This window comes from Carcharodon carcharias, chromosome 6, assembly GCF_017639515.1.
Source record: "Carcharodon carcharias isolate sCarCar2 chromosome 6, sCarCar2.pri, whole genome shotgun sequence".
In the NCBI taxonomy this organism is placed as follows: domain Eukaryota; kingdom Metazoa; phylum Chordata; class Chondrichthyes; order Lamniformes; family Lamnidae; genus Carcharodon; species Carcharodon carcharias.
The window spans coordinates 125,388,868-125,416,758 of NC_054472.1; the positions used below are offsets into that span (position 1 = coordinate 125,388,868).

At 42.9% G+C, this 27,891-nt stretch overlaps 1 protein-coding gene across 1 annotated transcript in view; it reads left to right on the top strand.

Annotated features, from left to right (window-relative positions):
• Nucleotides 1–23: 23 nt before the first annotated feature.
• Nucleotides 24–27,891, top strand: part of LOC121279167 (charged multivesicular body protein 4c-like) — a 45,480-nt gene continuing 17,612 nt past the window's right edge. The window contains exon 1 of the mRNA XM_041190159.1: nt 24–316. Within this exon, the coding sequence (XP_041046093.1) occupies nt 109–316 (208 nt within the window). The 5' untranslated portion in view covers nt 24–108. The remainder of the gene's footprint in view (nt 317–27,891) is intronic.

The window sequence follows — 27,891 nt, forward strand, 5'->3', positions numbered from 1 at the left end:
GACCCGCCCCCGACAGCAGCTTTACCGGAAGTGAGCGCCAGTCTGTCTCGCGCAGCCGCACCTGTGTCCTGTATTTCTCGGTCGGTTTCAAGGCGGCGGACTGTCGTTATGAACAAATTTTCCAACTTCTTCAAGGGCGATTCGAGCTCCGGCTCGTCCCGGTCCCGCTCCAGGAAACAGGGCCCTAGTCCCCAGGAGGCCCTCCACCGGCTCCGGGAGACTGAGGAGATGTTGACCAAGAAACAGGAATATCTGGAGAACAGGATCCAGAGAGAACTAGAGACCGCCCGAAGAAGCGGCACCAAGAACAAGAGAGGTAGGAGCTCAGGCAGCCGGGTGCAATACCGGGGCAGGGAGACCACTCTCCCCCTCTCCCGAGCGTGCAATACCGGGGCAGGGAGACCACTCACCCCCTCTCCCGAGCGTGCAATACCGGGGCAGGGAGACCACTCTCCCCCTCTCCCGAGCGTGCAATACCGGGGCAGGGAGACCACTCTCCCCCTCTCCCGAGCGTGCAATACCGGGGCAGGGAGACCACTCTCCCCCTCTCCCGAGCGTGCAATACCGGGGCAGGGAGACCACTCTCCCCCTCTCCCGAGCGTGCAATTCCGGGGCAGGGAGACCACTCTCCCCCTCTCCCGAGCGTGCAATACCGGGGCAGGGAGACCACTCTCTCCCTCTCCCGAGCGTGCAATACCGGGGCAGGGAGACCACTCTCCCCCTCTCCCGAGCGTGCAATACCGGGGCAGGGAGACCACTCTCCCCCTCTCCCGAGCGTGCAATACCGGGGCAGGGAGACCACTCTCCCCCTCTCCCGAGCGTGCAATACCGGGGCAGGGAGACCACTCTCCCCCTCTCCCGAGCGTGCAATACCGGGGCAGGGAGACCACTCTCCCCCTCTCCCGAGCGTGCAATACCGGGGCAGGGAGACCACTCTCCCCCTCTCCCGAGCGTGCAATACCGGGGCAGGGAGACCACTCTCCCCCTCTCCCGAGCGTGCAATACCGGGGCAGGGAGACCACTCTCCCCCTCTCCCGAGCGTGCAATACCGGGGCAGGAAGACCACTCTCCCCCTCTCCCGAGCGTGGAATACCAGGACAGGAAGACCACTCTCCCCTTCTCCCAAGTATACTCTGTATCGGGGCAGGAAGACAACTACACTTTATCCCTTATTGCACTGCAAGAAAAGTCTAACTATCCTATACCTGGGAGTAAATCTTTATATGAAGGACAAGAGAGGCAGGAACCATCCTACCTGTGAATAGGAATAATAATACAGCATCAGGAACAACGGATAGGAAAGCACTTCAAAACTGCATAAGTATAAGTGAGGTAGAAACACAGCTTCCATAGTGACAAGAGAGATAGCATTACACTACTTCTAGCCCTGAACAACAAAACTACTCTCTTCATGTCCTCATGAAAGTAAAAATAAGAAATTTACAACAACCCCCAGAACAAGGTAGATAGGAACACAGTTACCCTCTTCCCAGAAATACAGTAGAGCACGAGTGACAAATTGAACAATAGCGCTCCCCTTCCAACGAATGAGGTGTCAAGGCCAAGGGACATCGAAAGTCCTGAGAAACATGTAGATAACAGACAAATGTAGCAACACGAGCACATTGCAGTGAGGTTTCATAAAGGATGAGATTGTAAAGTAGTAAACTGGAATGTATCCCAGAGGAACACAAGCTAAAGACATATTGAGGAAGGTGAATACTGATTGACTCCACCAACAGTGAAGAAGAAGGTTAGGACCTTCAATCGCAGATATATATGTACTGTTTCCTATAGACATGATAGCAAGAATAAAGGTTGTTAACGAACACACTTTCTCCCTTGATCCTAAAACCAACCAATCCCACACAAACATGGACCAACTGGCAAAACTAATATACCAGCAAAAAATAAGTTTAACAGCGGACAACTAAGCGAAAGGGATGCAAACACCAAGTTTCTAACCCAGGGATATTGAGCTAAGAGCAAGATGATTGTCTGGGAAGTCACAGCAAACAAGATAAATTGGACATATTCCCAAGATTGAATTATCCAAAACTACAGTCTAAAATTGAACTGATCTGGGCAAACTTGGTTATTTCTGGTGTACTTTCAAGTCTCATTAATGAGAATAATTGCAAATACATATATATCGGAATACAAAAAATAGCAGTAAAGAGCAGCGTCAGGAAAAAAAGATTGACAGCATAATTGAGTAACTACAAAAATGAATTAGAGTAATAAAAATTGAGCCTAACCTAAAATTGAGATGGATATGTGGGATGGAGGTGAGGGGAGAGAATGCTAGAGACAGAGGGAAGTATATAGAATGGAATAGTTGTGCAATGCGATTCCTTGGGTGAAAATTGAGTCGAAGTTATTGTAGGGTTGGTGTTTTGTGTTTCTAGTTGCAGACTTAAAATCTGCATTGTAAAAGGCCTAGGAGTTGGTTTCCTGCTTGTCCTAGTTCCAAGTTTTGTGTGGCACATCAAGATCTGTATGGGAAGTAAAATATAAATATTTCATACACTCAAGCTACATTGTTACTCACTTTTTGTTTTGCAAGAGTGCAGACTACAGGATGCTTTGGATTTAATAATGGCTATTATAAAAAGATTGTGGTGTGAGTTTATAAAGGGTATGGGTTTCTATGTATGGAAGATGCACCACTGAAGTACAGCACACCTAATAATTAGCAAGCATTCTAATTGCAAGTGAGTCTGCCGTCGCAATGATCATGTTTTCCATTTCCTAGCCACCTTGGGTGTATTATTTCCTCTCCACTGTAAATTGAACTACACCTTCATTTAGCAGTGATATATGAAAGTAAATGGGTAGATATAGAATTCTAGCCCAAGACAGCCAGCACCTGTTTAACTCTTAATACAGGTCCTATTTTCTGAACTCTCAAATGGCCAACGTTCCAGGGAAGGGCAAAGAAAACTCTTCAAACTCATTCTGAAGCTCTGCTTCAAGTGGAGTGGCATTGACAGTAATGACTGGGAGGAGCTTGATGCTATTTGTTCAGAATGGTGACAACTTGTCCATCAAGCTACATCACACTTTGAGTCACAATATCTTCATGATAAGGCAGAGCCGTGACAGGGAAGGAAAGAAAAGGAGGTAAATCCTGCATTCCGGATTCCACTACCTCTGAGACATCTTGTCCCCTGTTCCCAAAGATCTGCCTGTTAAGAATTGGCCTATTCGGTCACATGAAGACCCATGGCAGAAACTAGTGACCCTGAGTAGATGTCATCCTTAAATCAAGGGACAGACAATGACTCTCTTATATTTAGAGGTTCATGTAATAGTAGCAGAAAATCAGATCTGTAAAGACCATATATTCATTTAATGTCTTCCTGTTGTATTAACAGTTATAACCAATGAAATTATTATCTTAAAAGATATATGTCCAGTTCAATTCTGAAGAGACCTAAGCTATTTACTCTTAGTCTCAGCAAGATATACCAAAAATTAGTCATGTTCTGCTTGAATCAGCTTATTGTTGATCTGCATTTGTTTTGCCTGCAAGCAGTTGAGCCGATGTTGAGGGGTCCCAGGGCAACTCCGTCTTGAACTGTATACCACTGTGCCACCACCTCTGCTGGTGGGTCTGTCCTGCTAGTGGGACAGAGCATACCCAAGAGAGGAGATCGCATAGTGGTATTGTCCAGAGACCCAGGGTAATGTTCTGGAGACCACAGCAGATGATGGAATTTGAATTCAATAAAAAAACCTGGAATTAAAAGTCTAATGATAACCATAAAACCATTGCCAGTTGTTGTAAAAACCCATCTGCTTCATTAATATCCTTACCTGGCCTGGGCTACATATGACTCCAGATCCACACCAATGTGGTTGACTCTTAAGCGCCCTTTGAAATGCCACAAATCAGTTGCAACAAACCACTACGAAGTCACAAAAAAGGAATGAAACTGCCGGACCACCCAGCATCAACCTAGGTGCCGGAAACGACAACGGCAATCTCAGCCCTGTCAATCATGCAAAGTCCTCACTAACATCTGGGGGCTAGTGCCAAAATTGGGAGAGCTGTCTCACAGACTAGTCGAGCACAGCCTGACATAGTCATCCTCATGGAATCATACAGATAATGTCCCAGACTCCACCATCACCAACCCTGGGCATGTCCTGTCCCACTGGCAGAACAGACCCAGCAGAGGTTGCGGCACAGTGGTTTACAGTTGGGAGGGAGTTGCCCTGGGAGTTCTCAGCATCGACTCCAGATCCCATGACGTCTCATGCCATCAGTCAAACATAGGCAAGGAAACCTGCTGATTATCACTACCACCTCCCTCAACTGATGAACCAGTGCTCCTCCATGTTGAATATCACCTGGAGGAAGCACTGAGGGTGGCAAGGGCACAGAATGTACTCTGGATAGGGTCTTCAATGTCCATCACCAAGAGTGGCTCAGTAGCACCACTACTCACCAAGCTGGCCGAGTCCTAAATGACATAGCTGCTAGACTGGGTCTGTGGCAGGCGGTGAGGGAACCAACAAGAGGGAAAAACATACTTGGCCTCATTCTCGCCAACCTGCCTGCTGCAGACACATTTGTGCATGACAGTATTGGTAGGAGTGACTACTGCACAGTCATTGTGCAGACGAAGTCCCGTCTTCACATTGAGGATACCCTCTGTCATGTTGTGTGGCACTACCACTGTGCTAAATGAACAGATCTAGCAACTTGACTGGGCATCCATTAGCGAGCATAATCTGTAATCTCATAGCCCAGCACATCCCCTGCTCTACCATTACCATCATGCCTGGGGATCAATCATGGCTCATTGAAAAGTGCAGGAGGACATGCCAGGAGCAGCACCAGGCATACCTAAAAATGGAGTGTCAATCTGGTGAAGCTATTACGCAGGACTACTTGCATACCAAACAGCATAAGCTGCAAGTGATAGACAGCTAAGCAATCCCCAATGGATCAAATCTAAGCTCTGCAGTCCTGCCACTGAAGGAGGAGGCAACAAAAATATCCACATCCTCAATGATGGAGGAGCCAGCACAGCAGTGCAAAAGGTAAGGCATAGACTCTTAAGTGCCACTCAGTTGTAACAAATTGCTACAAAGTGACAAAAAAGGAATGAAATTGGACGGACCTCCCAGCATCGACCTAGGCACTGAAAGCGACAACAGCAAGGATGAAGCATTCACAACAATCTTCAGTCAGAAGTGCTAAGTGCACTTCATTGCAATATTTAAACCGGATGGATTTTGATAAACGTGTCCACATAGAAGCAAAGTCCTGACAGCAGCAACAGCCTGGAGTAACAGGTTGTTCACATCAGAACCGAGGGGCTACTTTAACATGCAAATGACTCAAGTACCATTGACTGTACAACCACAAGTTGATGAAGGCCCCCAGCATCACAGATGCCAGTCTTCAGCCAATTCTATTCACTCCATGTGATATCAAGAAATGGCTGAAGGCACTGGATACTGCAAAGGCTATGAGCTCTGACAATATTCTGGCAATAGTACTGAAGATTTGTGCTCCAGAATTTGCCATGCCCCTAGCTAAGCTGTTCCAGTACAGCTACCACACTGGCATTTACCTGGCTATGTGGAAAATTGCTCAGGTGTGTCCTGTACACAAAAGGCAGGGCAAATCCAACCTGGCCAATGAGTGCTCCATCAGTCTACTCTCAATCGTATCTAAGGTAATGGAAGGGGTCATTAACAGTGCTATCAAATGGCACCTGCTTAACAATAACTTGCTCATTGACACCCAGTTTGGGTTCCACCAGGGCCACTCAGCTCCTGACCTCGTTACAGCCTTGGTTCAAATATGGACAAATGAGCTAAGCTCCCAAGGTGAGGTGAGAGTGACTGCCCTTGACACCAAGGCAGCATTTGACAGTGTGGCATCAAGGAACCCTAGCAAAACTCGAGTCAATGGGAATCGGAGAAAACTCTCCACTGCTTGGAGTCTACCTAGGGCAAAGGAAGATGGTGGTGGTTGTTGGAGGTCAGTCATCTCAGCTTCAGGATATTGCTGCAGGAGTTCCTCGGGGTAGTGTCCTCGGCCCTACCATCTTCAGCTGCTTATTTGATGACCTTCCTTCCATCATAAGTTCAGAAGTGGGGATGTTCGCTGATTGCGCAACATTCAGCACCATTCGTGACTCCTGAGGTACTGAAGCAGTCCATGTCCAAATGACAATATCCAGGCTTGGGCTGATAAGTGGTAAGTAACATTCGTGTCACACAAATGCCAGGCAATGACCATCTCCAACAAGAGATAATCCAACCACTGTCTCTTGATGTCCAATGGCATTACCATCATGAATCCCCCAGTATCATCCTGTGGTGGGGGGGGGGGGGGTTACCATTGACCAAAAACTCAACTGGCTAGCCATATAAATACTGTGGCTACAAGAATAGGTCAGAGGCTAGGAATCATGTGACGAGTAACTCACCTCCTGAATCCCCAAAGCCTGTCCATCATCTACAAGGCACAAGTCAGGATTGTGATGGAATATTCCCCACTTGCCTGGTTGAGTGCAGCTCCCCCAACACTGAAGAAGCTGGACACCATCCAGGACAAAGCAGTCCGCTTGATTGGCACCACATCTGTAGGGGGTGGTAGTGTGTGTCAGTTTCACCTCTGACTTCTGAGCGGTTCGAATCGCTCCCACTCCCTGGGTTCTAGACCTAGGACTTATTTGTAACAAAGTGCTGTAGACAGCTGGTTTTGGTGTAAAAAAAAACTGAGTTTATTGAAGTCACAAATGAACTTATAACATTAGGATTACACTGAAATTATACAGACTTACAAAATACACTTAGTTAAGAATGGGGAACACACAGCATAATGAGGGAAAATCACGTTACTAATCCCCTTACCCTTGTTTCACCCCCAAAACCTAACTAAATTGAACCAGGAGAGATCAGGGATCTTGCTCACCAACCCAGGGTTCCTTGACAGTTTGAAATCCAGCCAGGTAAGCCGGTTGCAGTTTTGGGGTATGCTGTTTGTGTCATCTGGAGCCTGCCGTCCCTACACGGTCCTGGTCTGTGGAATCTGCGAAGGTTCTTCAGTTGAATGGAGGACACAGTTGTGGGTGGTCGATCTTCATGGAGGGCTGCAGTTGCGGCCTTGTTGTCTTTGGTTGAGCCTGCCACCCCTTACCCCTCACCGTGATTTTGCCTACAGGCCTGCAAAACCTCCAGATCTTCTTGCTTAAACTCTGTTTCAACCGTTCCCAACTGCTCACTGCCCTGTGTCAGCTTTCAAAACTGCAACCCTTCTGCTAGCTGGTTTCTCTCTCTCTCCTTTGTAACTGACCAGGCCAGTTATACTGTCTTTTGAATTTCTTCTCGGAATCCAAATCAAGGTTAGTTTTTTGTTTTACTTTAGTGGGCTTCCTTAGGTGATTGTAGTCTCTTTGTTTTTAATAGGCTCGCTTGACGTTTATCGTTGTCTTCCTGTCTAGTAACTAGTTTTGAACTGAAAGCCATTGTATGTGTGAGTATTGATGGGTTCGCATAATTGAATTGATTGTGCCTTCCTGCCTTAGTAGTTAGTAGCGATTATTTATGCAAGATTTTGATGGGCTTCAGTTTCGTATGAGGTGAAGTCTTTCTCTGGGTTGATTGTATTAAAGGGAAGAATGCGTATTCTGTCTCCTCTCGTTGTCTGGCTTCAGGCAAAACAATCCACACTGCACTCAACACGCCTAAGCCTGGCCTTCATGGGTCCAGCCTCCTGTCTGCAGGGTTTTACACTTAACTCAGCAGTTTAAAAGTCCTAAAGTCATATCCTTATTGATGATATGAAAAATGTAGGAATTTTGAGAACCCTTCACATCTACAACCATTCACTCCCTCCACCACCGATGCACATTAGCAGCAGTGTGTATCATCTACAAGGTGTACTGCAAGAATTCACCAAGGCTTCTTAGACAGCACCTTCCAAACCCATGACCACTACCACCTAGAAGGACAAAGGCAGCAGATAGATAGGAACACCACAACCTGGAGTTCCCCTCCAAGTCACTCACCATCCTGAGTTGGAAGTATATCGCTGTTCCTTCACTGTCGCAGAGTCATAATCCTGGAACTCTCTCCCTAACAGCACCATGGGTATATCTGCACCACATGGACTGCAACGGTTCAAGAAGGCAGCTCATCACCACTTTCTCAAGGGCAAATAGGGATGGGCAGTAAATGCCAGCGAAGCCCACATCCCATGAATGAATTAAAAAAAATTGCCCTGACTGTCGTCTAAGCTTCAGGAATTTTTATATCTCATTATTCTCAACAGCCTCTTCATCTCATGTGCAGAGCCCCATTTCTATGAATCTTACCATGTACATTTTATTCAATGGTCCCCTAATTGTTGTAGAAACTCTTTCCACTTTACAGAGAGTTTGCATTTGCTGATTAATGAGGGTTTCAGAAGCTTGGCCACCATTCTGTAAGTGGTAGGATAATCTCTTTTGATCTACGCTCTATTCCCCTATTTGCACAACTGTACTTTCTTGATAGCACCCAGATGTTGGCTTAATGTCTTGTGGGATTTATCTATAAATGTTCAATCCTTTTCCTGATTCATCCTAGTTCTGTAATTGCTCTTGTTAGTTTTGTGTAACTAAGTGCATGACTTCACACCTATATTGAGATCATAAACTCCATCTGCCAATTGTTTGCTGTCCTCCCAGGCTTAAGTTCTTTATGTAGCTTGCCCCCCCATTTTCCACTGTATTAAGAAGGGGGAGAAAATGAATTTCTATTTACCTTTCACTTCTTTAGAACTCCCAAAACACTTCAGTGAAGTACTTTTAAAGTGTAGTCAATGGCATAATGTAGACAAATGTGGCAGCCAATTTGCACACAACAAAGTCTCCCAAACATCAAGGATATAGATATCTAAGGGTGGAAATCCCAGAGGCTCTGTTCACAATCTTACAATTCTCCTTGGATATGGGGATGGTGCAAGAAAACTAGAGAATTTCAAATGTGACAATCCGGTTAGAAAAGGGAATGGGATAACCCAGGCTACAGTCCAGTCAGCCTAACGTTGGTGATGGGGAAACTGAGACAAGAATCCAGGACAAAGTTAATTGGCATTTCTAGAAATATGGGCTAATAAATGGAAGGCATCATGGAGTTGTTCAAGGCGAATTGTGTTTGGCCTGCTTGGTTTGGGTTCTTTAAAGTAATGGTTGAAGAGAGGTTGATGATGTCTGTGAATTTCCGGAATGCATTGACAAAGTACCACATAATAGGTTTGTTAGCAAAATTAAAGCCCACAGGGTTAAAGTGACGGTAATTGAAGGTTGACCAAAAGAACCCCATCCTCTGAGTGTTGCCATGGGATATTTTGCAATCATCTGAGAGTGCAGATGAGACCTCTGTTTAAATACTCACCTGTGTTACAGCATCTCTGCAAGTGTAACACTGCTTTAGTACTGCATTGTGAGCCTTGATTATCAACTCAAAAGATCTGGAGTGAGGCTTGAACCCATGCCCTTCTGACTCAAAAGCAAACTACCACTGAACCAAGGCTGACACTTTCATGAGGCACCTCAGCTACTTTTGTGTCATCCACACAAATGTTGGGATGAAGCTATTATTACCTTCTTCCTGACTATTTTTTGAAAGGATCTCATTCATCATTACCTCTACCCAGAATATTTGCCATTGATACAGACCATTAATTTCCTATTTCCCAGCCATGATTTGAATCATCTCAGCGTACTGCCTCCAACGATTTGCATGTTAATGTTCTCTATTTTTTGATGAGATGCCTTCTTGAACTTCTTATTAAAATCTACGTAAACTAGACTTTGCTTTTATAGAGAATTCAGAATGGTTGAGGAGAAATAACTGCTCAAAAATATACTGAAAATTGATTAGATGACTGAGAATTAGACTGACCACCCAAATCCACTTCAAAAGAGTTATACAGTAAACAATCTTTAAACTGTTTGATTGTAGTTGCCACAAAGAGGTCATCGCATTTTATTATGTATATGTGGAAGGTTTTGTGTCCTTGAGTGACAAACAGTGTAGCATCACATTTAAAATGCCACCTTAGTTGTAAAAATGTGCAGACGTGGTTCATGAAAGCAGACCTAATTGTACCATGCTTTAAGAAACATCTGCAAAATTTAGATAAATAGGAATCAGCTGTTGTTTTTTGGGGGGTGGGGGGGGATCACTTCTCTTGTTTATTTTGGTGTTGAAGAAGTAAATCCATTCCTGTGCATTCTGGTCATTGAACCAACATGTAATGATGTAACACATTGGAAATTAATCTCCCTTATAATACAACAGGTGTTGGATTAAACACAAAAAACAGATTATATCTGATGTTTGTTATTCTCCTATAACGTTAGAATGCCCTGTACTCTAGTAAGCCTTTTTTAAACGCAATGCACATTATTCCACCAGGTTAATAATGCAGTTTTCTCTGAATTGTTGGTGGTCGATTGGTTTTGTACAAATCAATAGGTAGCGACATTGAGCAAATCCCAAACCTGTCAAAGCTTCTAAAAGTGCTCTCCTGAAAGAAAGTATCACAATGATGGGAAACAAACCAAAATCAATATCCTGTAATTAAAATAAAAGATCATATTTATATGAATAATAATTAATTGCTCCCATCATGTGAGTGATGTACTTCAATGATTTTATCACATTCCTGTGTTGAGACTAACTAGTAAATTGGGTTGTACAATGTATTGTTATGAAATTATCTTGTTTAAAAAAAAAGGAAACTTGCATTTATATAGTAAATTTCACAGGACATCCCAAAGAGCATTACAGCTAATTAAGTATTCTAAAAGTATAGTTATTGTAATTTGGGATTGGCAACCACCAATTTTCACACAAGTTCCCACAAACAGCGATGATAAACAACTAGTATGATTTGGGATGTTGATTGAGGGATAAATATTGACCAGTACATCTCACCGCTCTTCTTTGAAATAGTGCCGTGGGATCTTTTAGGGCATTAAAGGCCTTGGTTTAAAGTTTCATCGAGAGGACGACACCTTCAACAGTGCAGCACTCCATCAGTACTGCACTGGAGCAGAAGCCTTGATTTTGTGCTGGAGTGGATTTTGAACCCACATCTTCTGACTCAGGCAAGAGTGTTAACAACTGAGCTACAGCTGACAGTGTTTAAGACACTCCTTAACATCTTTTTTATGTGGCTCGGTGTAAAATTTTATTTGGTAGCGCTCATGTGAAGTCTCTGGGATGTTTTATTGTGTTAAAGGCACTATATAAATACAACTTATTTCTGCAGAGTGCTGTTACATTTTTATTGTCTGCAGTTATTTTATATACTAATTAGCCATAATCCATATGAATACTATTAAGGTGTGTAGAATTCCTTTTTTGGAATTGCTAAGTTAGAATGAAATATTTTCATTTGAAGTACAAAAGCCCAAGTAATTAAACTATCTTTGATCTTATGAAAAATTTCCAAATCTTATGTATTTTTAGGGGCAAATTAGGTATTTCTGTGAGCATATTTGCTCCCTAATTTAGATTAACTTGAAATTTTGTGAATGCTTAAGTGATTTTTATGTTGTACCAGGGCAACTGTATTGTCAGGACCCAGAGTACACTACAATTCTGTGGTTGTTAAAATGCTGTGGACTTCCTTTCTACCTGCATTTTTCCTTATTTTCCTTTCCTAGACAGTTTTGCCCATTGTAATTGTATTAGAGTCAATGTAATGGTAAGCCAATATATGGTTGTATGGATACAGTTGTTCAATATTGCAATGGTGACATTTAATAGTAATCAGCAAACTCCCACTGATTTATAATGTATTAATTCACATATATTTCACTCCTGGCACAATTCATCTCATTAATTTCAGTTCTTTATTCATATCAATGACTTGAATGAAGGGGCTAAATGTGTGGTTGATACATTTGTTGATGACACAAAAGTAGGAATGTGAAGAGGACATAAGGAGTCTGCAAAGGGGCACAGATATGTTAAGTGAGTGGGCAAAAATTTGGCAGATGGAGTATAATGTAGGAAAATGTGAACTTGCCCACTTTGGCAGGAAGAATAGGAAAGCAGCATATTATTTAAAAGGAGAGAAATTTTAGTACTCTGAGGTACAGAGGGATCTGGGTGTCCTGGTCCATGAATTAGGAACAGTTAGTATACAGGCACAGCAAGTGATCAGAAAGACAAGGGGAATGGCATATAAAAGCAGGATGTTTTGCTACAGTTGTGCAGGGCATTGGTGAGACCACATGTAGAATACTGTGTACAATTTTGGTGGCCTTATTTAAGAAAGGATATAAATGCATTAGAAGCAGTTCAGAGAAGGTTCACTCAGCTGACACTGGGATGAGGGGTTTATCTTGCAAGGAAAGGTTGAGGCTGGGCTGGAATATGGAGTTGAGGCCATAACCCGATCAGCCATGATCTTATTGCATGGTGGGGCAGGCGCAAGGGGCCAAATGACCTATTCCTCATTCTTATGTTCTTGATTCTGATGGCTTTTCAAAATCTCAACCCAGTTTAGCAGATCATGATATGAAATACAGCAAAATTAATGAACTGTAGATGAGTGTTCAGGAGATGAAATATTGGTACATTATGTGTTGATTCCTTGTCACTTAAGCACCTAACCGTTTCATCTGGCTTGGTGAAAAATCAAATGCTACAACTTGGTGTAAAATGACAGTTATCACTTTCCTTTTTGTTTTTATTTCTAAGCACATGTCTCTGTCACTGATGAAATTGAATTATTTCCCTTATGCTTAAGCAAAATAGAAACATGTTAGTGTAGCAAGAGATTGACAAAAGCTGGAAAGGTGTCAGAATAGGGAGGCCAAAAAATTTATGAATCCTTAAATGTAAAATTCTAAAGTCTCGTTGGTAGTAAATGGGTAGCTTCTAGGAGCTGTTTTTTGTTTTGGAGAAAATACTTTATTCATAAAATATCTGGAAGAACATTACAAAACATTTCTAACTCACCATCACAAAAAGTACTATCAGATTCAACTTTTACACATGGATCACGAGGTGCTTCAATACACTCAATGAATATCACGATCATTTCAATCTGGTCATTACAGACAGTCAGAGCATTGGTATTGGAGTTTTCAGCATACGTCATGTTGCACTCTGAGGTACTTCAATACAATTATAATACAATTAGTAGCCAATGCATACATTCACCGTGAGCCATACAGCCCAAGGGACCTGTACAATTCCCAGCCCCTTGGTCCACCATGGCAGAAAGGTCTTAGACAACGACCTTTCCCCATTGCGCCTTTGCAGCGGCTGCCCCAAGCTTTAGTGCGTCCCTCAGCACTAGCCCTGAACCTTGGAATGTGCCAGTCTGCAACATTTGGTCAGGGACAACTCTTTGCACTGGAAGACCAACATGTTTCGGGCAGACCAAAGAGCGTCCTTCACCGAGTTGATCCTCCAGCTGCAGTTGATGTTGGTCTCTGTGTGTGTGTCCCTGGGAACAGCCCATAGAGCACAGAGCCCTGTGTCACAGAACTGCTCGGGATGAACCTCGACAGAAACTGCTGCATCTCTCTCCAGACCTTCTTTGCAAAGGCACATTCCACAAGGAGGTGAACAATGGTCTCATCCCCCCCACAACCACCTCGAGGGCAAACGTGCAGAGGGGGTGAGACTCCTGGCGTGTTGAAAGGATGACGTGGAGGGCCTTTCTCACCACCAGCCAAGCTACATTTTGGTGCTTGTTGGAAAGTTCAGACGATGAGGCGTTCTGCCAAATGACTTTGACAGTCAGCTCAGGGAACCATCCGACAGGATCCACCACCTCCTTTTCCTGCAGGGCCTCTAAGACGTTACGTGCTGACCACTGCCTGATGGACTTGTGGTCAAAGGTGTTTCTTTGCATAAATTTTTCCACGAGGGGTAGGTGGTACAGCACGGTCCAATTACTTGGAGCGTTCCGCGGCAGCGTGACCAGACCCATCCTTCGCAACACCAGGAACAGGTAGAACCTCAGCACCTAGTGATACTTGGTGTTTGCGTACTGGGGGTCTACACACAGCTTGGTGCAGCCGCACACCAAGGTGGCCATCAGGATGAGGGTGATGTTGGGTACGTTTTTCCCCCCTTATCTAGAGGCTTGTACATCTTGTCCCTGAGGACACGATCCATTTTCGACCTCCAGATAAAGCAAACGATGGTTTGGGTGATCGCCATCGCGCAGGAGTGTGGAATGGGCCAGAGCTGCGCCAAATACAGCAACAGCAAGAGTGCCTCACATCTGATGACCAGATTCTTAACTGCAACGGAGAGGGAGTTTTGGTTCTGACTTGGTTGGCATCTAATAGCTGCCTCCTAGTGACTGTGATCTGGTTGGCTGCAGGTGGCGATGATTGGCTGACCACCTGGCCTATGTGGCTTAGCTACACATTGGGTAAATTTAAAGTGCATTTGATGTTTTGTGTGGCATGTTTCCCTCCAATGGAAAATTATATATACACTATACGTATGTGTAAATATTCTATTCAAATTCTAGAAAATGCATCATGTAAAAAATTTAAATATTCTTGGTGAGATGTTAGAATGTGCCCCTTCCAAAATTTTTTTCTGCATGGAATGTATAATATATTCCTAAGATTTCTCTATTCACTATTCAGGCAAATTCTACAGGTCCTGGTTGTTGTGACTTTATCTCATTTGAAGAGGTTCAGTTTAACTCTGTCTTATAGAACAGGGGGTTTTTGTTTTTGTGTCCGAGGCCCCTCCAGCTTATAAAAATTCCACAGATCCCCTGTAACAGAACATAAGTTTTTTTTGTCTGTATAAAAATGACACTCTTTATATTTTACAGCATTTTTGTTTTACTCAATATGAAACTTGTTGCTGTGCACATTCTAGTAATTGTTCATCCTGGCTTGGTACTTTGTTGTATTGATGTCAGTGTTGAAAATTCAACCTTGCGTAAATAGATTGTACTAAAACAACACCTAGCACTGCTTCTGCAGCACTTGTATTCATTGGAGTGTTCACGCCTGGACCCTTGTTGTCTCCAATACCCCAGGCCTTCACCGTCTCCAAGAATAGTACAACACAGAAGGCTGCCATTCGGCCCATTGAGTATGTTTTATTCGTTCGTTGTTGCTGGCAATGCTCAGCATTTATTGCCGATCATTAATTGTCCTTGTGAAGCTGCGTGAGCTGCCACCTTGAACTGCTGCAGTTATGATGTAGGTACATCTACAGTGCTGTTAGGGAGGACATTCCAGGATTTTGTCCTAGCAATAGTGAAGGAGCAGTGATAATTCAAGCCAGGATGGTGTTTGTTTTGGCAAGGAACTAGCAGGTGATGGTGTTCCCATGCATCTCCTGTCCTTGTTCTTTTAAGTGCTAGAGGTCACGGGTTAGGAAGATGCAATCGAAGGAGACTTAGTGAGTTGCTGCAGTGCATCTTGTAGATGGTATGCACTTGTGCCACTGTGCATTGATGGCATGGAGAGAGTGTATGTTTATGAAGGTGGATGGGGTGGTGATCAAGCAGGCTGCTTTGTCCTGGATGGTGTCTGTTGCTGGGGCTGCATTCATCCAAGCAAGTGGAGTCCTGACTTGTGTTTTGTAGATGGTGGGCAGATTTTGGGGAGTCAAAAGGTGAGTTACTCACCATAGGTTTCCCAGCATCTAAGCGCATGTCTCTGTCACTGATGACAGAGTAGCCACTTGTAGCCACAGTAGAGTCAGTGGTAACTCCAGGATGTTGATGGGGATTTGACGATGATAATACCATTGCATTGTCAAGTGGAGATGGTTAGATTCTCTCTTGTTGGGGATGGTCACTGCCTGGCACTTGTATGGTGTGAATATTACTTGCCACCTCTCAGCCCAAGCCTGAATGTTGTCCAGGTCTTGCTGCATTCGTTAGTGAGCTGCTTCAGTATTTGAGGGGTTGTGAATGTTAATGAACATTGTGCAGTCATCAACAGGAATTGATGAATGAGCGGAACATGATTGGGTCATAGAGTCATAGAGTTGTATAGCACAGAATGTAGGACACTAGCCTGAGGGGCTCCAACACCGTAACCGCCTTCCTTTGTGCTAGGTATGACTCCAGCAGCAGAGAGTTTTTCCCCTGATTCCCATTGACTTCAATTTTAATAGGACTCCTTGATGCTGCACTTGGTCAAATGCTGTCTTGATGTAAGGCAGTCAATTTCTCTTCACTTGAATTCAGCACTTTTGTCCGTATTTGGACAAGGCTGTATTGAGCTCAGGAGCTGAGTGGTGTGGAGGAAGCCAATCTGAACAGGTTATTGCTGAGCAAGTGCTTCTTGATAGCACTACTGACAACACCTTCCAACACTCACTAATGATTGAGAGTAGACTGATGGTTTAGTAATTGGCCAGATTGGATTTATCTTGCTTTCAAAGGACAGGAAATAGCTGGGAAATTTTACACATTGTCAGATAGATACCAGTGTTGTAGCTGTAATAGAACAGCTAGGCTAGATTAGTTCTGGAGCACAAGCCTTCAGTACTGCTGAACTTTAGTCCTGTCAAGGGCCCATTGCCTTGCTGTATCCAATGCTTTCAGCCATTTCTGGATCTCACATGGAGTAAATTGAATTGGCTAAAGACTGGCATCTGTGATGTTGGGGACCTCAGAAGGAGACCAAGATGGATCAACCACTTGCACTTCTGGCTGAAGATGAATGCAAATACCTTGTCTTTTGCACTGATGTGCTGTGTTCTTCCATCAGTGAGAATGGATATGTTTCTGATGCTACCTCCGCCGGTTAGTAATTTATTTGGGATGGTCATGTAGTCCGAATGCCTGACACTTGCTTTTTTACAATTTGTTCATGGGGTTTGGGCATCGCTGGGTAGGCCATCATTTATTGCCCACAATACACCCTATTGTGGTGGTCGTGAGCTGCCTACTTTACTGATCAAAAGAGAAGAGTTTGAGTTTGGGGTGAGCTCTCATGGTGTTCAAAGGAAGTACTGCAAGGACCCTCTGAAGGCTTTGGTTTGGAGTTTTGATAAAGACCCCGAGTCCTTGGAGAAATTCACCTAGGATTGTTGCACCTGGTGCAAACAAACAAAAAAGGGTGTGGCTACCTTCGAAAGCAAGCACATATCAGAGACGGAAAGAAAATGCAAGAAGGGGAAATCCTAAGCCAGCAACTCATTCAAAACTCAAACGTCTGCGGCATCTTATCCTGCTCGCAACAGAACCTTTTGGGAACTAATCAGCCATAACAGTCACCTACGAACCCTACCAAACACTCCCGATGATGGACATGATCATCTCGACTTTGAAGGATGGACAACAGTCCACCACCATTCATGACTGGATGTAGCAAGACTGACCTATTGGTCGTGGAATTGCTTAGCTGTGTAGCATATTGCTTCTGTTGTCTAGCATGCTTGTGTCCTATGTTGTAGCTTCACCAGGTTGGCATTTCACTTTAGGTATACTTGGTGTTGCTCCTTGCACTGGTCTCATGAAGAGCAATCTGCCTAGTCCCACTCTTTCCTTATATCCCTGCAAATGTTTTTCCTTCAAGTAATTATCTAGTTTCCTTTTGAACTAGACTATTGAATCCATCATGTTATCAAGCATTATGAAGCTACCTGTCACCTATCACCAATTGGAATACCATAAGCTACAGATTCTTATACCTGTTGTTATGATCCCAGCTGAGATTATCCCTGGACAAGCCTGATCCCAGGGCGGAACCAGGCTTCATAATCCTAATTTTTATTTGTTTGTTTAGATACGTGGAGAGGGGCTACTGAACAGAGTTGCTGGAGTCAGCTAATGAACTTTTATCAAAAACATAAAACATTTATTAAACAAGAAAAGATGAACTGTATTACAATACTCGTTCATCTACAAGCATACCTTTACACATATATATACAGATTTGTAAGGATAACACAAGTTACAGAGCCTTATACCCTATATATACCCTAAAGTTCACAGTAAGTACACAGTCCATGTAAATATATGACACCCTCTGGTCAGAAGCACCACACATTGAAACCAAGTGACAGATACTGCCTCAACCAGATGCTATGGATCTGTCCTCAGCTTCCCCCCAGGCACTCGTCACACTGTGAGCCAACTAGTCTCACTGAACTCCAATCTCCACACTCGAAGAATTCGCTTTGGAATTTTCTCCCAAACCAACACCTTCTCACACACGCATTCTGCAATAGTTCACCTCCAGGGTTTCGACCTCTCCTTCCGATATTCCTATCCCCTGCATCACCATATGCATTCAAGCTGTCTTCCATGCGCTCTCTCTCACTGACTCAGCTGTCAGCAGTACCACTGCTTCACATGCACATAGCAAAGAGTTACAGACCTTCAATTGCCTTTTTGGACCTTCTTGCCTCTTGCAATCATTTCTCACTTTAAATCTGCTTTCTGCAGCTTTTGTCTCTAAGTCTGAAGCTTGGAGCCTTTCTCTCTGCCCCCCTTAATAGGACCTTTTCAGCTTCCTGTCCTTCCTTTGACTAATGGGTAGAAGTAAAAAACACAAAAGGGGTAAATATGCTGTTGGGTGTGTACTATAGGCCCCCAAACAGTCAGGGAGAGATAAAGGATCAAACATGTGATCAAATTTCAGAGAAGTGTAAGAATAATAAGGCAGTAATAGTAGGAGATTTTAACTACCCAAATATTAACTGGGATAGTTTTAGTGTGCAAGGTAGGGAGGGAGCAAAATTCTTAAGTTGCATCCAGAAGAACTTTTTTAGCCAGTAAATAGCCCAACAAGGAAGGAGGCAGTTCTAAATCTAATATTTGGAAATGAGCCTGAGCAGGTGGAAGGTGTATCATTAGGGTAGCATTTTGGAGATAATGACCATAACTCAGTTCGATTTAGGATAGTTATGGAAAAGGATAAGGTCGGGCCGGGAATAAAAGTTCTAAACTGGGGAAAAGCTAATTTTACTAAGATGAGATGTGATTTGGTCCAAGTGGACTGGGAGCAGCTACTTGCAGATAAAACTGTGTCAGAGTAGTGGCAGGCGTTCAAGGAGGAAATAACGAGAGTACAGGGCAAATATGTTCCCATAAAGACAAAGGTGGGGACCAAGCCTGGAGAACCCGGGATGTCAAGGGACATAAAGGTTAGGATCAAGAGAAAAAGATCAGCTTATGGCAGATCCGAGGGCTCGATATGGTAGAATCCTTAGAGTAGTATAAAAAGTGCAGAAGGGAACTTTAAAAAGGAAATTAGAAAAGCTAAAAGAGTGCATGAGAAAGCATTGGTGGGTAGAATAAAGGAAAAACCAGATTGGTTTTTTAAAATCTATAAAGAGCAAGAGAATAACTAGAGAAAGAGTAGGGGCAATTAGGAGCCATAGAGTAATGTGTGTGGGGGCCCGGAAGACATGGGTAGTCTTCAGTGAACACTTTGCGTTGGTCTTCACAATGGAAAAGGATGATGCAGGTATAGACATTAGGGTGGAGGACGTGAAATATTAGAGGAAATTATCATAGAAAGAGAGGAGGTACTAGTGGGTTTAGTGGCCTTAAAAATGGATAAATCCGCAGGTCCGGATGAGATATATCCCAGGATGTTGAGGGAGGCAAGGGAAGAGATATCAGGGGCCCTGGCAGTAATTTTCAAATCCTTTCTGGCCAGGTGCATTGCCAGAGGACTGGAGGATTGCCAATGTCCCATTATTAAAAAAGGGAGGAAGGGATAGACCAGGAAATTACAGGCCAGTCAGCATAACCTCAGTGGTGGAGAAGTTACTAGAAAGAATTCTGAGGGAGGGAATATATTTGCACTTGGAGAGTTACCGATTAATCAGGGATAGTCAGCATGGATTTGTTAAGAGAAGATCATGTTTGACAAATTTGATTACATTTTTTGAGGAGGTAACCAGGAGTGTTGATAAGGGCAATGCATTTTATGTGGTCTACATGGACTTTAGCAAGGCTTTTGATCAGGTCCTTCATGACAGACTGGTTAAGAAAGTAAGAGCCCATGGGATCCCAGGCAAAGTGGCACGTTGGATCCAAAATTGGCTGAGAGGCAGGAAGCAGAGGATGATGGTAGAGGGATGTTTTTGTGACGAAGTCTGTTTCCAGTGGGACTGTACAGGACTCATTGCTGGGTCCTTGCTGTTTGTGGCGTACATTTGGACTTAAATGTAGGTTGTGGATGACACGAAAATTGCTAGGGAGGTATTAGAAGAAGGATGTGATTGCACTGGAGAGGGTGCAGAGGAGATTTACCAGGATTCTGCCTGGGCTAGAGCCAAGAGGAAAGATTGGATAGGCTGAGGTTGCTTTCCTTTGAGTAATGAAGGTTGAGAGGGGTCCTAATAGAGGTGTATAAGATTATGAGGGACATAGATAGGGTGGATAGGAAGGCACTTTTTCCATTAGTAGAGGGGTCAGAAACCAGGGGGCATAGATTTAAGGTGAGAGGTAGAAGACTAAGAGGAGAGTTCAGCAGAAATCTTTTCACCCAGACGGTGGTGGGAGTCAGGAACTCACTGAAATGGTCGCTGAATCAGAAACACTTGTAACATTTAAGAAGTATTTAGATATTCACTTGCATTGCCATAGACTCCAGGGTCATGGGCTAAGCGCTGGAAAATGGGATTAGTGTAGTCAGATCTTTGTTGACTGTTGTGGACACAATGGGCCAAATGGCCTCCTGTGCTATAGATGTCTATGAGTATAAGATCTGCTTGGAACTTTCCCCAGTTCCACTCCCCTGGATTTTGGGGTCTTCTCTTTAGCTTGGGACTGGCTATCTGTCCCCTTTGCTACTGTCTCTCTCCCGGCAGCTACCTTCAAAACCAACTGAACTCAAACAGCTTCCAAAACAAACTGCTGTTTTCCTTCTGTGTGTGCCTGTGGGAGGGACCTGCCTCTCTGGACCACTGTTGCTAGGCAACAGCTCAATTCTTCTGCTCTTGTTTGTTTACCTCAATTGTAACAGTTGTAAAAACCTCATTAGAAGTGCAGGTACCTTTTTAAAGTGAAACTAAACTCTGTGTGACCTCTTCTTAACACAGGTACAGAAGTACAAATCAAAACTTAAAGCTAAAATTAATTCCCAACACCCACAAATACCACTATAACTTAAACTATCTGTATTTCCTAACACTGTGTTTAAGCACTATTCAAACAGCTTCACCGCTTCAGGACATCAACAGTCTTAATCTTCATCCAGCACAATAGCAGATTTGGAAAAGCAACTCACTCTTTTTTCTCTTTTCAGTTTCCCTTGTTACTGTGATTAACTGTTTTTGGGTCCTGCTTTTGCCAAGTTTTTTCTTGAGAGGAATTGATTCTTTAGGCTTTTCCCATCATCTGCTGCACCCTGTCTGGGATTTTCAGCTGCCTCTTACTAGGTGCCTAAATAGTGAACGTTTCATTCAACAGCAAGCTTTGGGTTTATGTCTTCAGGGTTCAATATCTGAAGATAACCCCCCCTTCCCCCATTGTAATTTGATCCATGTGTGTGCCCCAATAATTCAAACTGAATGGTCAGCTTACGACTTCTGTGCACGTGGAAACTACAGGCCAATTAGCTTAACATTTGTCATAGGGAAAATGTTAGAAGCTATTAATAAAAACGTTACAGTAGGGTATTTGGATAAATTCAATGTAATTGGGCAGAGTCAATGTGGTTTGTGAGAGAGAAATCATGATTAACCAATTTATTGGAGTTCTTTGAAGAAGTAATATGCTGTGGATAAAGGAACCAGCGGATATACTGTACTTAGATTTCCAGAAGGCATTTGATAAGGTGCCACATCAAAGGTTATTGTGGAAAATAAAAGCTCATGGTGTCGGGGGTAACATATTGGCATGGATAGAAGATTGGCTAGCTAACAGGAAACCGAGAGTAGGCATAAGTGGGTCATTTTCTGGTTGGCAAGATATGATGAGTGGTATGTCACAGGGCTCAGTGCTGGGGCCTCAACCTTTTACAATTTATGTAAATTACTTGGATGAAGGGACAGAAGGTATGGTTGCTAAATTTGCTGATAGAAAGATAGGTAGGAAAGTTAGTTGTGAAGCGGACATTAGGGGGCTACAAAGGGATATAGATAGGTTACGTGAGTGGGCAAAGATCTGGCAAATGGAATATATCATGGGAAATTACCCATTTTGGTTGGAAGAATAAAAATGAAGCATATTATCTAAATGCTGAGAGATTGCAGAGCCTTGAGATGCAGAGATGTGGGTGTCCCAGTGTGTGAATTGAAAAATGTTAGTATACAGGTGCAACAAGTAATTAAGAAAGCTAATAGAATGTTATCATTTCTTGCAAGGGGAATTGAATACAAAATTAGGGAGGTTATGCTTCAGTTATTCAGGGCATTGGTGAGACCACATTTGGAGTACTGTGTACAGAATTGTCTCCTTATCTAAGGAAAGATGTAAATGTATTGGAAGCGGATCAGAGGAGGTTTACTAAACTAATACCAGGAATGAGCAGGTTGTTTTATGAGGAAAGGCTGGACAGGTTAGGCTTGTATCTATTGGAGTTTAGAAGAGGAAGGGGTGACATGATTGAAACATTCATGATCTTGAGGGGTCTTGACAGGGTGGATGTTGAATGGGTGTTTCCTCTTGTGGGAGAATTTAAAAATGAGGGGTCACCCATTTAAGACAGAGATAAGAATTTTTTTCTCTTGAGGGCCGTGAGTCATTGGAACTTTTCCTCAAAAGGCAGTAGAAGCAGAGTCTTTGACTATTTTTAAGGCAGAGGTAAATAGTCTCTTGATAAACAAGGGGGTGAAAGATTATTGGCGATAGGCAGCAATGTGGAGTTGAAATCACTATCAGATCAGCCATGATCTTATTGAATGGCAGAACAGACTCAAGGGGCCAAGTGGTCTACCCCTAATTTATACATTTGTACAGTCATATGGTGGTGGGGTTGTGTGGTATATGGGGCAGGATGATGGAAGGAGGAGCATTGAGGCAGATTAATAAGAAAAAATAAGAACAAAATCACAGAAGAGCAATATTAAATAAACTATCAGCAGTTTGGTTTTAAGATAGAACATTGTAAATAAATGGCTGGATTGAGATGTGGTGAGACATCAGGCAGATCTCATGAAAATAGCACTTGTATTTGAATACTGCCTTTAACATAAATCATTGCACAGCACTTCAGAGAGGAATGTTCTAACATAAAATTTGATACTGAGCACATGATGTGATATTAGGCAGATGACCAAAAGCTTGATCAAAGAGAGAGGTTTTATGGAGCGCCTTAACAACAGTTTAAATTTACGTAGCACCTTTAGCATAATGAGCCAACCCAAGACACATCACAGGAGTATTACAAAGCAAAGTATGACACTGAGCCACAGAAGGAGATATTAGAGCAGATGACCAAAAGCTTGGTCAAAGAGAGAAGTATTAAGAAGCCTCTAGAAGGAGGAAAGTGAGATAGATGTGGGCAGGGGATTCCAGGGAGGCTTTGGGCAACTGAGGACATGGCCATCAGTGGTGGGACAATTATGTTTGGGAATGCACAAGAAGCTAGATTTAAGGGGTGCAGATATGTCAGAGTTGTGGGATTGGAGGAGATTACGAAGTTAGAGAGGGGAAAGGCCATGGAGGAATTTGAAAACAAGGATGAGAATTTTAAAATCAAGACTTTGCTTGACCAGGAGCTAATGAAGGTCATCAGACACTGGGGGGAGGGGGGTGCCAGGAGGGGACAGTACTTGCTCTGTGTTAAGACATGGGCAGCAGAGTTTGGATGACTTCAAGATAACGGAGAATAGACTGAGAAAAACCAACCTGGAGTGCATTGAAAATGGGTCTAGAGATAATGAAGGCATGAATGAGAGTTTTAGCAGCAGATGAGTGGAGTCGAGGGTGAAGCCGAGCAATGTTATGGAAATGGAAAAGGCGGCTTTTGTGATGGCATGCATACAAGGTTGGGAGATCATCTCAGGATCAAATGGGGCACCAAGATTTTGAACAGATTGACTTAATCTCGGATTGTTGCCAGGGAGAGGGATGGAGTCGCTGGTAGTAGGAATGGAATTTGGTGCGGACAGCAGAAATAATGGCTTCAGCCTTCCCAATATTTAATTGAAGGAAATTTCTCATCTAGTACTGGATGCCAGAGAAGTGGTCTGATAAATTAGCAATAGTGGGGCCATCGAGAAAGGTGGCAGTGAGGTAGAGTTGAGTGTTGTCAGTGTAAATGTGAAAACTAATGCCATGCTTTTGGATGATGTCGCCATGGGGCAGCATTTAACTGATAAATAAAGGAGGGAAGAGAGGTTCAGAGAGAGAGAAGTTCAGGGAGGGATTCCAGCTGAAGCTGAAGCCATAGCCACCAGTGGTTGAGTGATTAAAATCAGGAATATGCGAGACCGAATTTGCAGGAGTGCAGATACTTTGAGGTTGGGAGGGTTTGTGTGGTTGGAGACTGCAGAGATAGGGAGGGGCAAGGCCGAGGAGAGATTTGAAAACAAGGGCTTAAATAAGATTTAAAATCGACGTGCTGCATACCAGGAGGCAAGGGTGATATGTGAATGGGGCGTGGCATGAATTAGGACACAGGTAGCAGAGCTTCTCAAGTTTGAGGGTAGAATGAAAGAGGCTGGCCAGAAGTGCATTGGAATAGTCAAGTCTCAAAGTAACAAAGGCACGGCTGAGGGTTCCAGCAGCAGATGAGCTGAAACGGGTTAAGTTGAGCAATGTTATTGAGATGGCAGTAGGTGATCTTGTGATGGCACAAATATGTGGTCAGAAACTCATCTTGCGGACAAATATGACACAAAGGTTGCAGACAGGCTATATTAGCTGTGAACAGTTGCCAGGGAGAGGATTGAGTCAGTGACTAGGAAATGGAATTTGTAACAGTGGCTTCTCAGTATGTAATAGGAGAAAATTTCTATTCATCCAATATTAGATGTCAGACAAGCGATAGTGGACAGTCAAGAAAGGTAGTGCTGAGGTAAAGCTGGGCATACATCTGGAAACTAAGGTTGAGTTGTCAGATAATGTTGCTGAGCAGCATCATGTAGATAGCATAGTGAGAGAGAACATAGTGAAGGGACTGACATCCTTGAATGTGGATAAATCACCAGGGTCAGATGGATTGTATCCCAAACTGTTGAAGGAAGCCAAGGAGGAAATAGTGGATGCTCTGAGGATCATTTTCCAATCCTCACTAGATACAGGTGAGGTACCAGAGGATTGGAAGCCTGCAAATATTGTAACATTATTTTAAAAGGGTGCGAGAGATAGGCCAAATAATTATAGGCAGTCAGTCTGATTTTGGTAGTGGACAAATTATTAGGATAAATTCTGAGTGACCAGGATAAACTGTCACCTAGAAAGGAATGGATTAATCAGGGATATTCAGAATGGATTTGTTAGGGAAGGTCAAGTCTCACTAATTTAATTGAATTTTTTGAGGAAGTAACAAGGATTGATGAGGGTACTGTAGTCGATGTTGTTTACACCAATTTTAGTAAAGCATTTGACAAGGTCCCACATGGCAGACTGGTCAGAAAAGTAAAAGTCCATGGATACAGGGGAATGTGGTGAGTTGGATCCAAAATGCGCTCAGTGACAGGAAACAAAGGATTATGGTTGAAGGATGTTTTTGTGAATGGAAAACGGTTTCCAGTGGTGTTCCTCAGGGCTCAGTGTTGGGTCCCTTGCTGTTTGTTGTATATGTTAATGATTTGGACTTAAGTGTGGAAGGCATGATTGGGAAATTTGCAGATGACACAAAAATTGGCCACGTAGTTGATAGTGAAAAGAATAGCTGTTGTCTCCAGAATTATATGAATGGTTTGGTTGAGTGGGTGGAAAAGTGGCATAATGAATTCAATCCAGAGAAGTGCAAGGTAATGCACTTGGGCAGAGCAAACAAAGTGGGAATACACAATAAATAGGAGGATATTGGGAGAGGTTGAGGATATGAGACACCCTGGAGTGCATGTCCACAGGTGCCTGATGGTGGCAGGACAGGTGGATGAAATGGTAAAGAAAGCAAATGGAATGCTTTCCTTTATTGAACGAGATATGGAATGCAAAAGCAGGGATATAATGATGGAACTATATAAAACATTGGTTAAGTCACAGCTGGAATTTTGTGTACAGTTCTAGTCTCCACATTACAGAAGGGCATAATTGCTCTATAGAGAGTACAGAGGAGATTTACAACAAGGTTGCCAGGGCTTGAAAAATTGCAGCTTTGAGGAAAGGTTGGATAGGTGGGGTGGTTTTCCTTGGAACTGAGGAGGCTGAGGGGTGACCTGATTGAGGTATATGAGATTGAGGGGCCTAGTTATGGTAGACATGGATACCCTGTTTCCATTTAGCTGAGAGGTCAGTTAGCAGGGGCACAGATTTAAGGTGATTGGTTGAAGAATTAGAGGGGACATGAAGTAAAATTTCTTAACCCAGAGGATGGTGGGTGTTTAGAATTCGCTGCCTGGTTTGGTGGTGGAGGCAGAAACCCCCAACTGATTTAGAAGGAATATGGATCTGCTTGCAAAGAGCAGTAACCTGGAAGGCTATAGACTGTGTGCTGAAAGGTGGGATTAGAATGGACAGCTGGTTTTTTTTATCTTTTGTTCACGATGGGCTGAATGGCCTCTTACTGTGCAGTAACTTTTCTATGGTTCTATAAGAAAAAAGGGGCCAAGGATGGACTTGTGTGGCACTGACTCCGAAGGCTGCTTGTCAATTTGTAAGAACTGAGCCAATCCAGAGGCTAAATTGATGATGTCAGTAGAACCTGCAGATGGCAAAGGACCCACTGAAACCTTATTGTGGACCCTTGAGTGTCACAGCATCCAGTTGAGAACCCCTGTTGTAGAACACCTGCAGCATTTAGTATTATACAAGCAAGCTGACATAATTGTACTAAGAGAATGAACTTTGCAAGAGAATGTAACAATTGTGATAAAGCATATGCTAACTAATCTATTTTAAAGAGATGGAAATGCTCTCTTCAGTTGTCTGATGCATATTGAAACATACGATGTTACATAGCAACATTTCAGAGCAGACTTCCAGATCAACAACATTTGGAATTGTATTAGAGTCTTAGCACTTATAATGATTCCTATTAAAATAAATAGTTGGTTTTATTTATTATTTTTTAAAAAGCTATCCTCCCCACCACACGTTCGGGGAAACAATGCAACATTTCACTCATGAAAACAACAATGTGAGACTAATTGTCATGTTCTAAGTTTGGATGTTGGAGTAGGAATTTGAACATTCCTAGTATGTTTGAATGTGTTGTATGTTTTATTACTAGGGTATTTTAAGAGCTGTTGTGCAGGCTCTTGAAGCCACTACTTGATTTCTCTGTCATTAAAAATTAAAATATGTCATAGTTGTGCTTGGTCTAAAGCGAAGTAATTTTCTATCACTAAAATCTACTCAAAAACTAATAGAGATCGACTTAAATGAAATGGAACGAAATTATTAAATCAACTAAGTTATTTAAATTGTTGTTTGAATTTTTTTTTGTTTAAGCTTTACTTAGTTCCCTTTTTGCCATACTATGCAAGATATATAACTTGCACAAATGACATTCCGATAAGCAAATTTGTTGTGTGATGCTGAACATTTGAAGGAAATTAACATTACATGTTTTCAGGAATATTCTAATTTTAAATATGTATTGAGTTGCTAGTCCAGGGTTAATAATTATCCATTTCATAAACATGATTTTATTTGTTAATTGCTAAATTTGAGAAAGGAAGGAGAGAGTGCACTTGGTAATTTTTTTTTAAGGCATGGTTTCCCTCTGATTTTATTTTGCATGTTTTAATTGAGTACATGTGTTTCTCTTGACAGATCACTTCGAGTTTATTCACTTTCTTCATACTTGCAGAAGGAGCACCTCCAATTCTTTCAATCTTCTC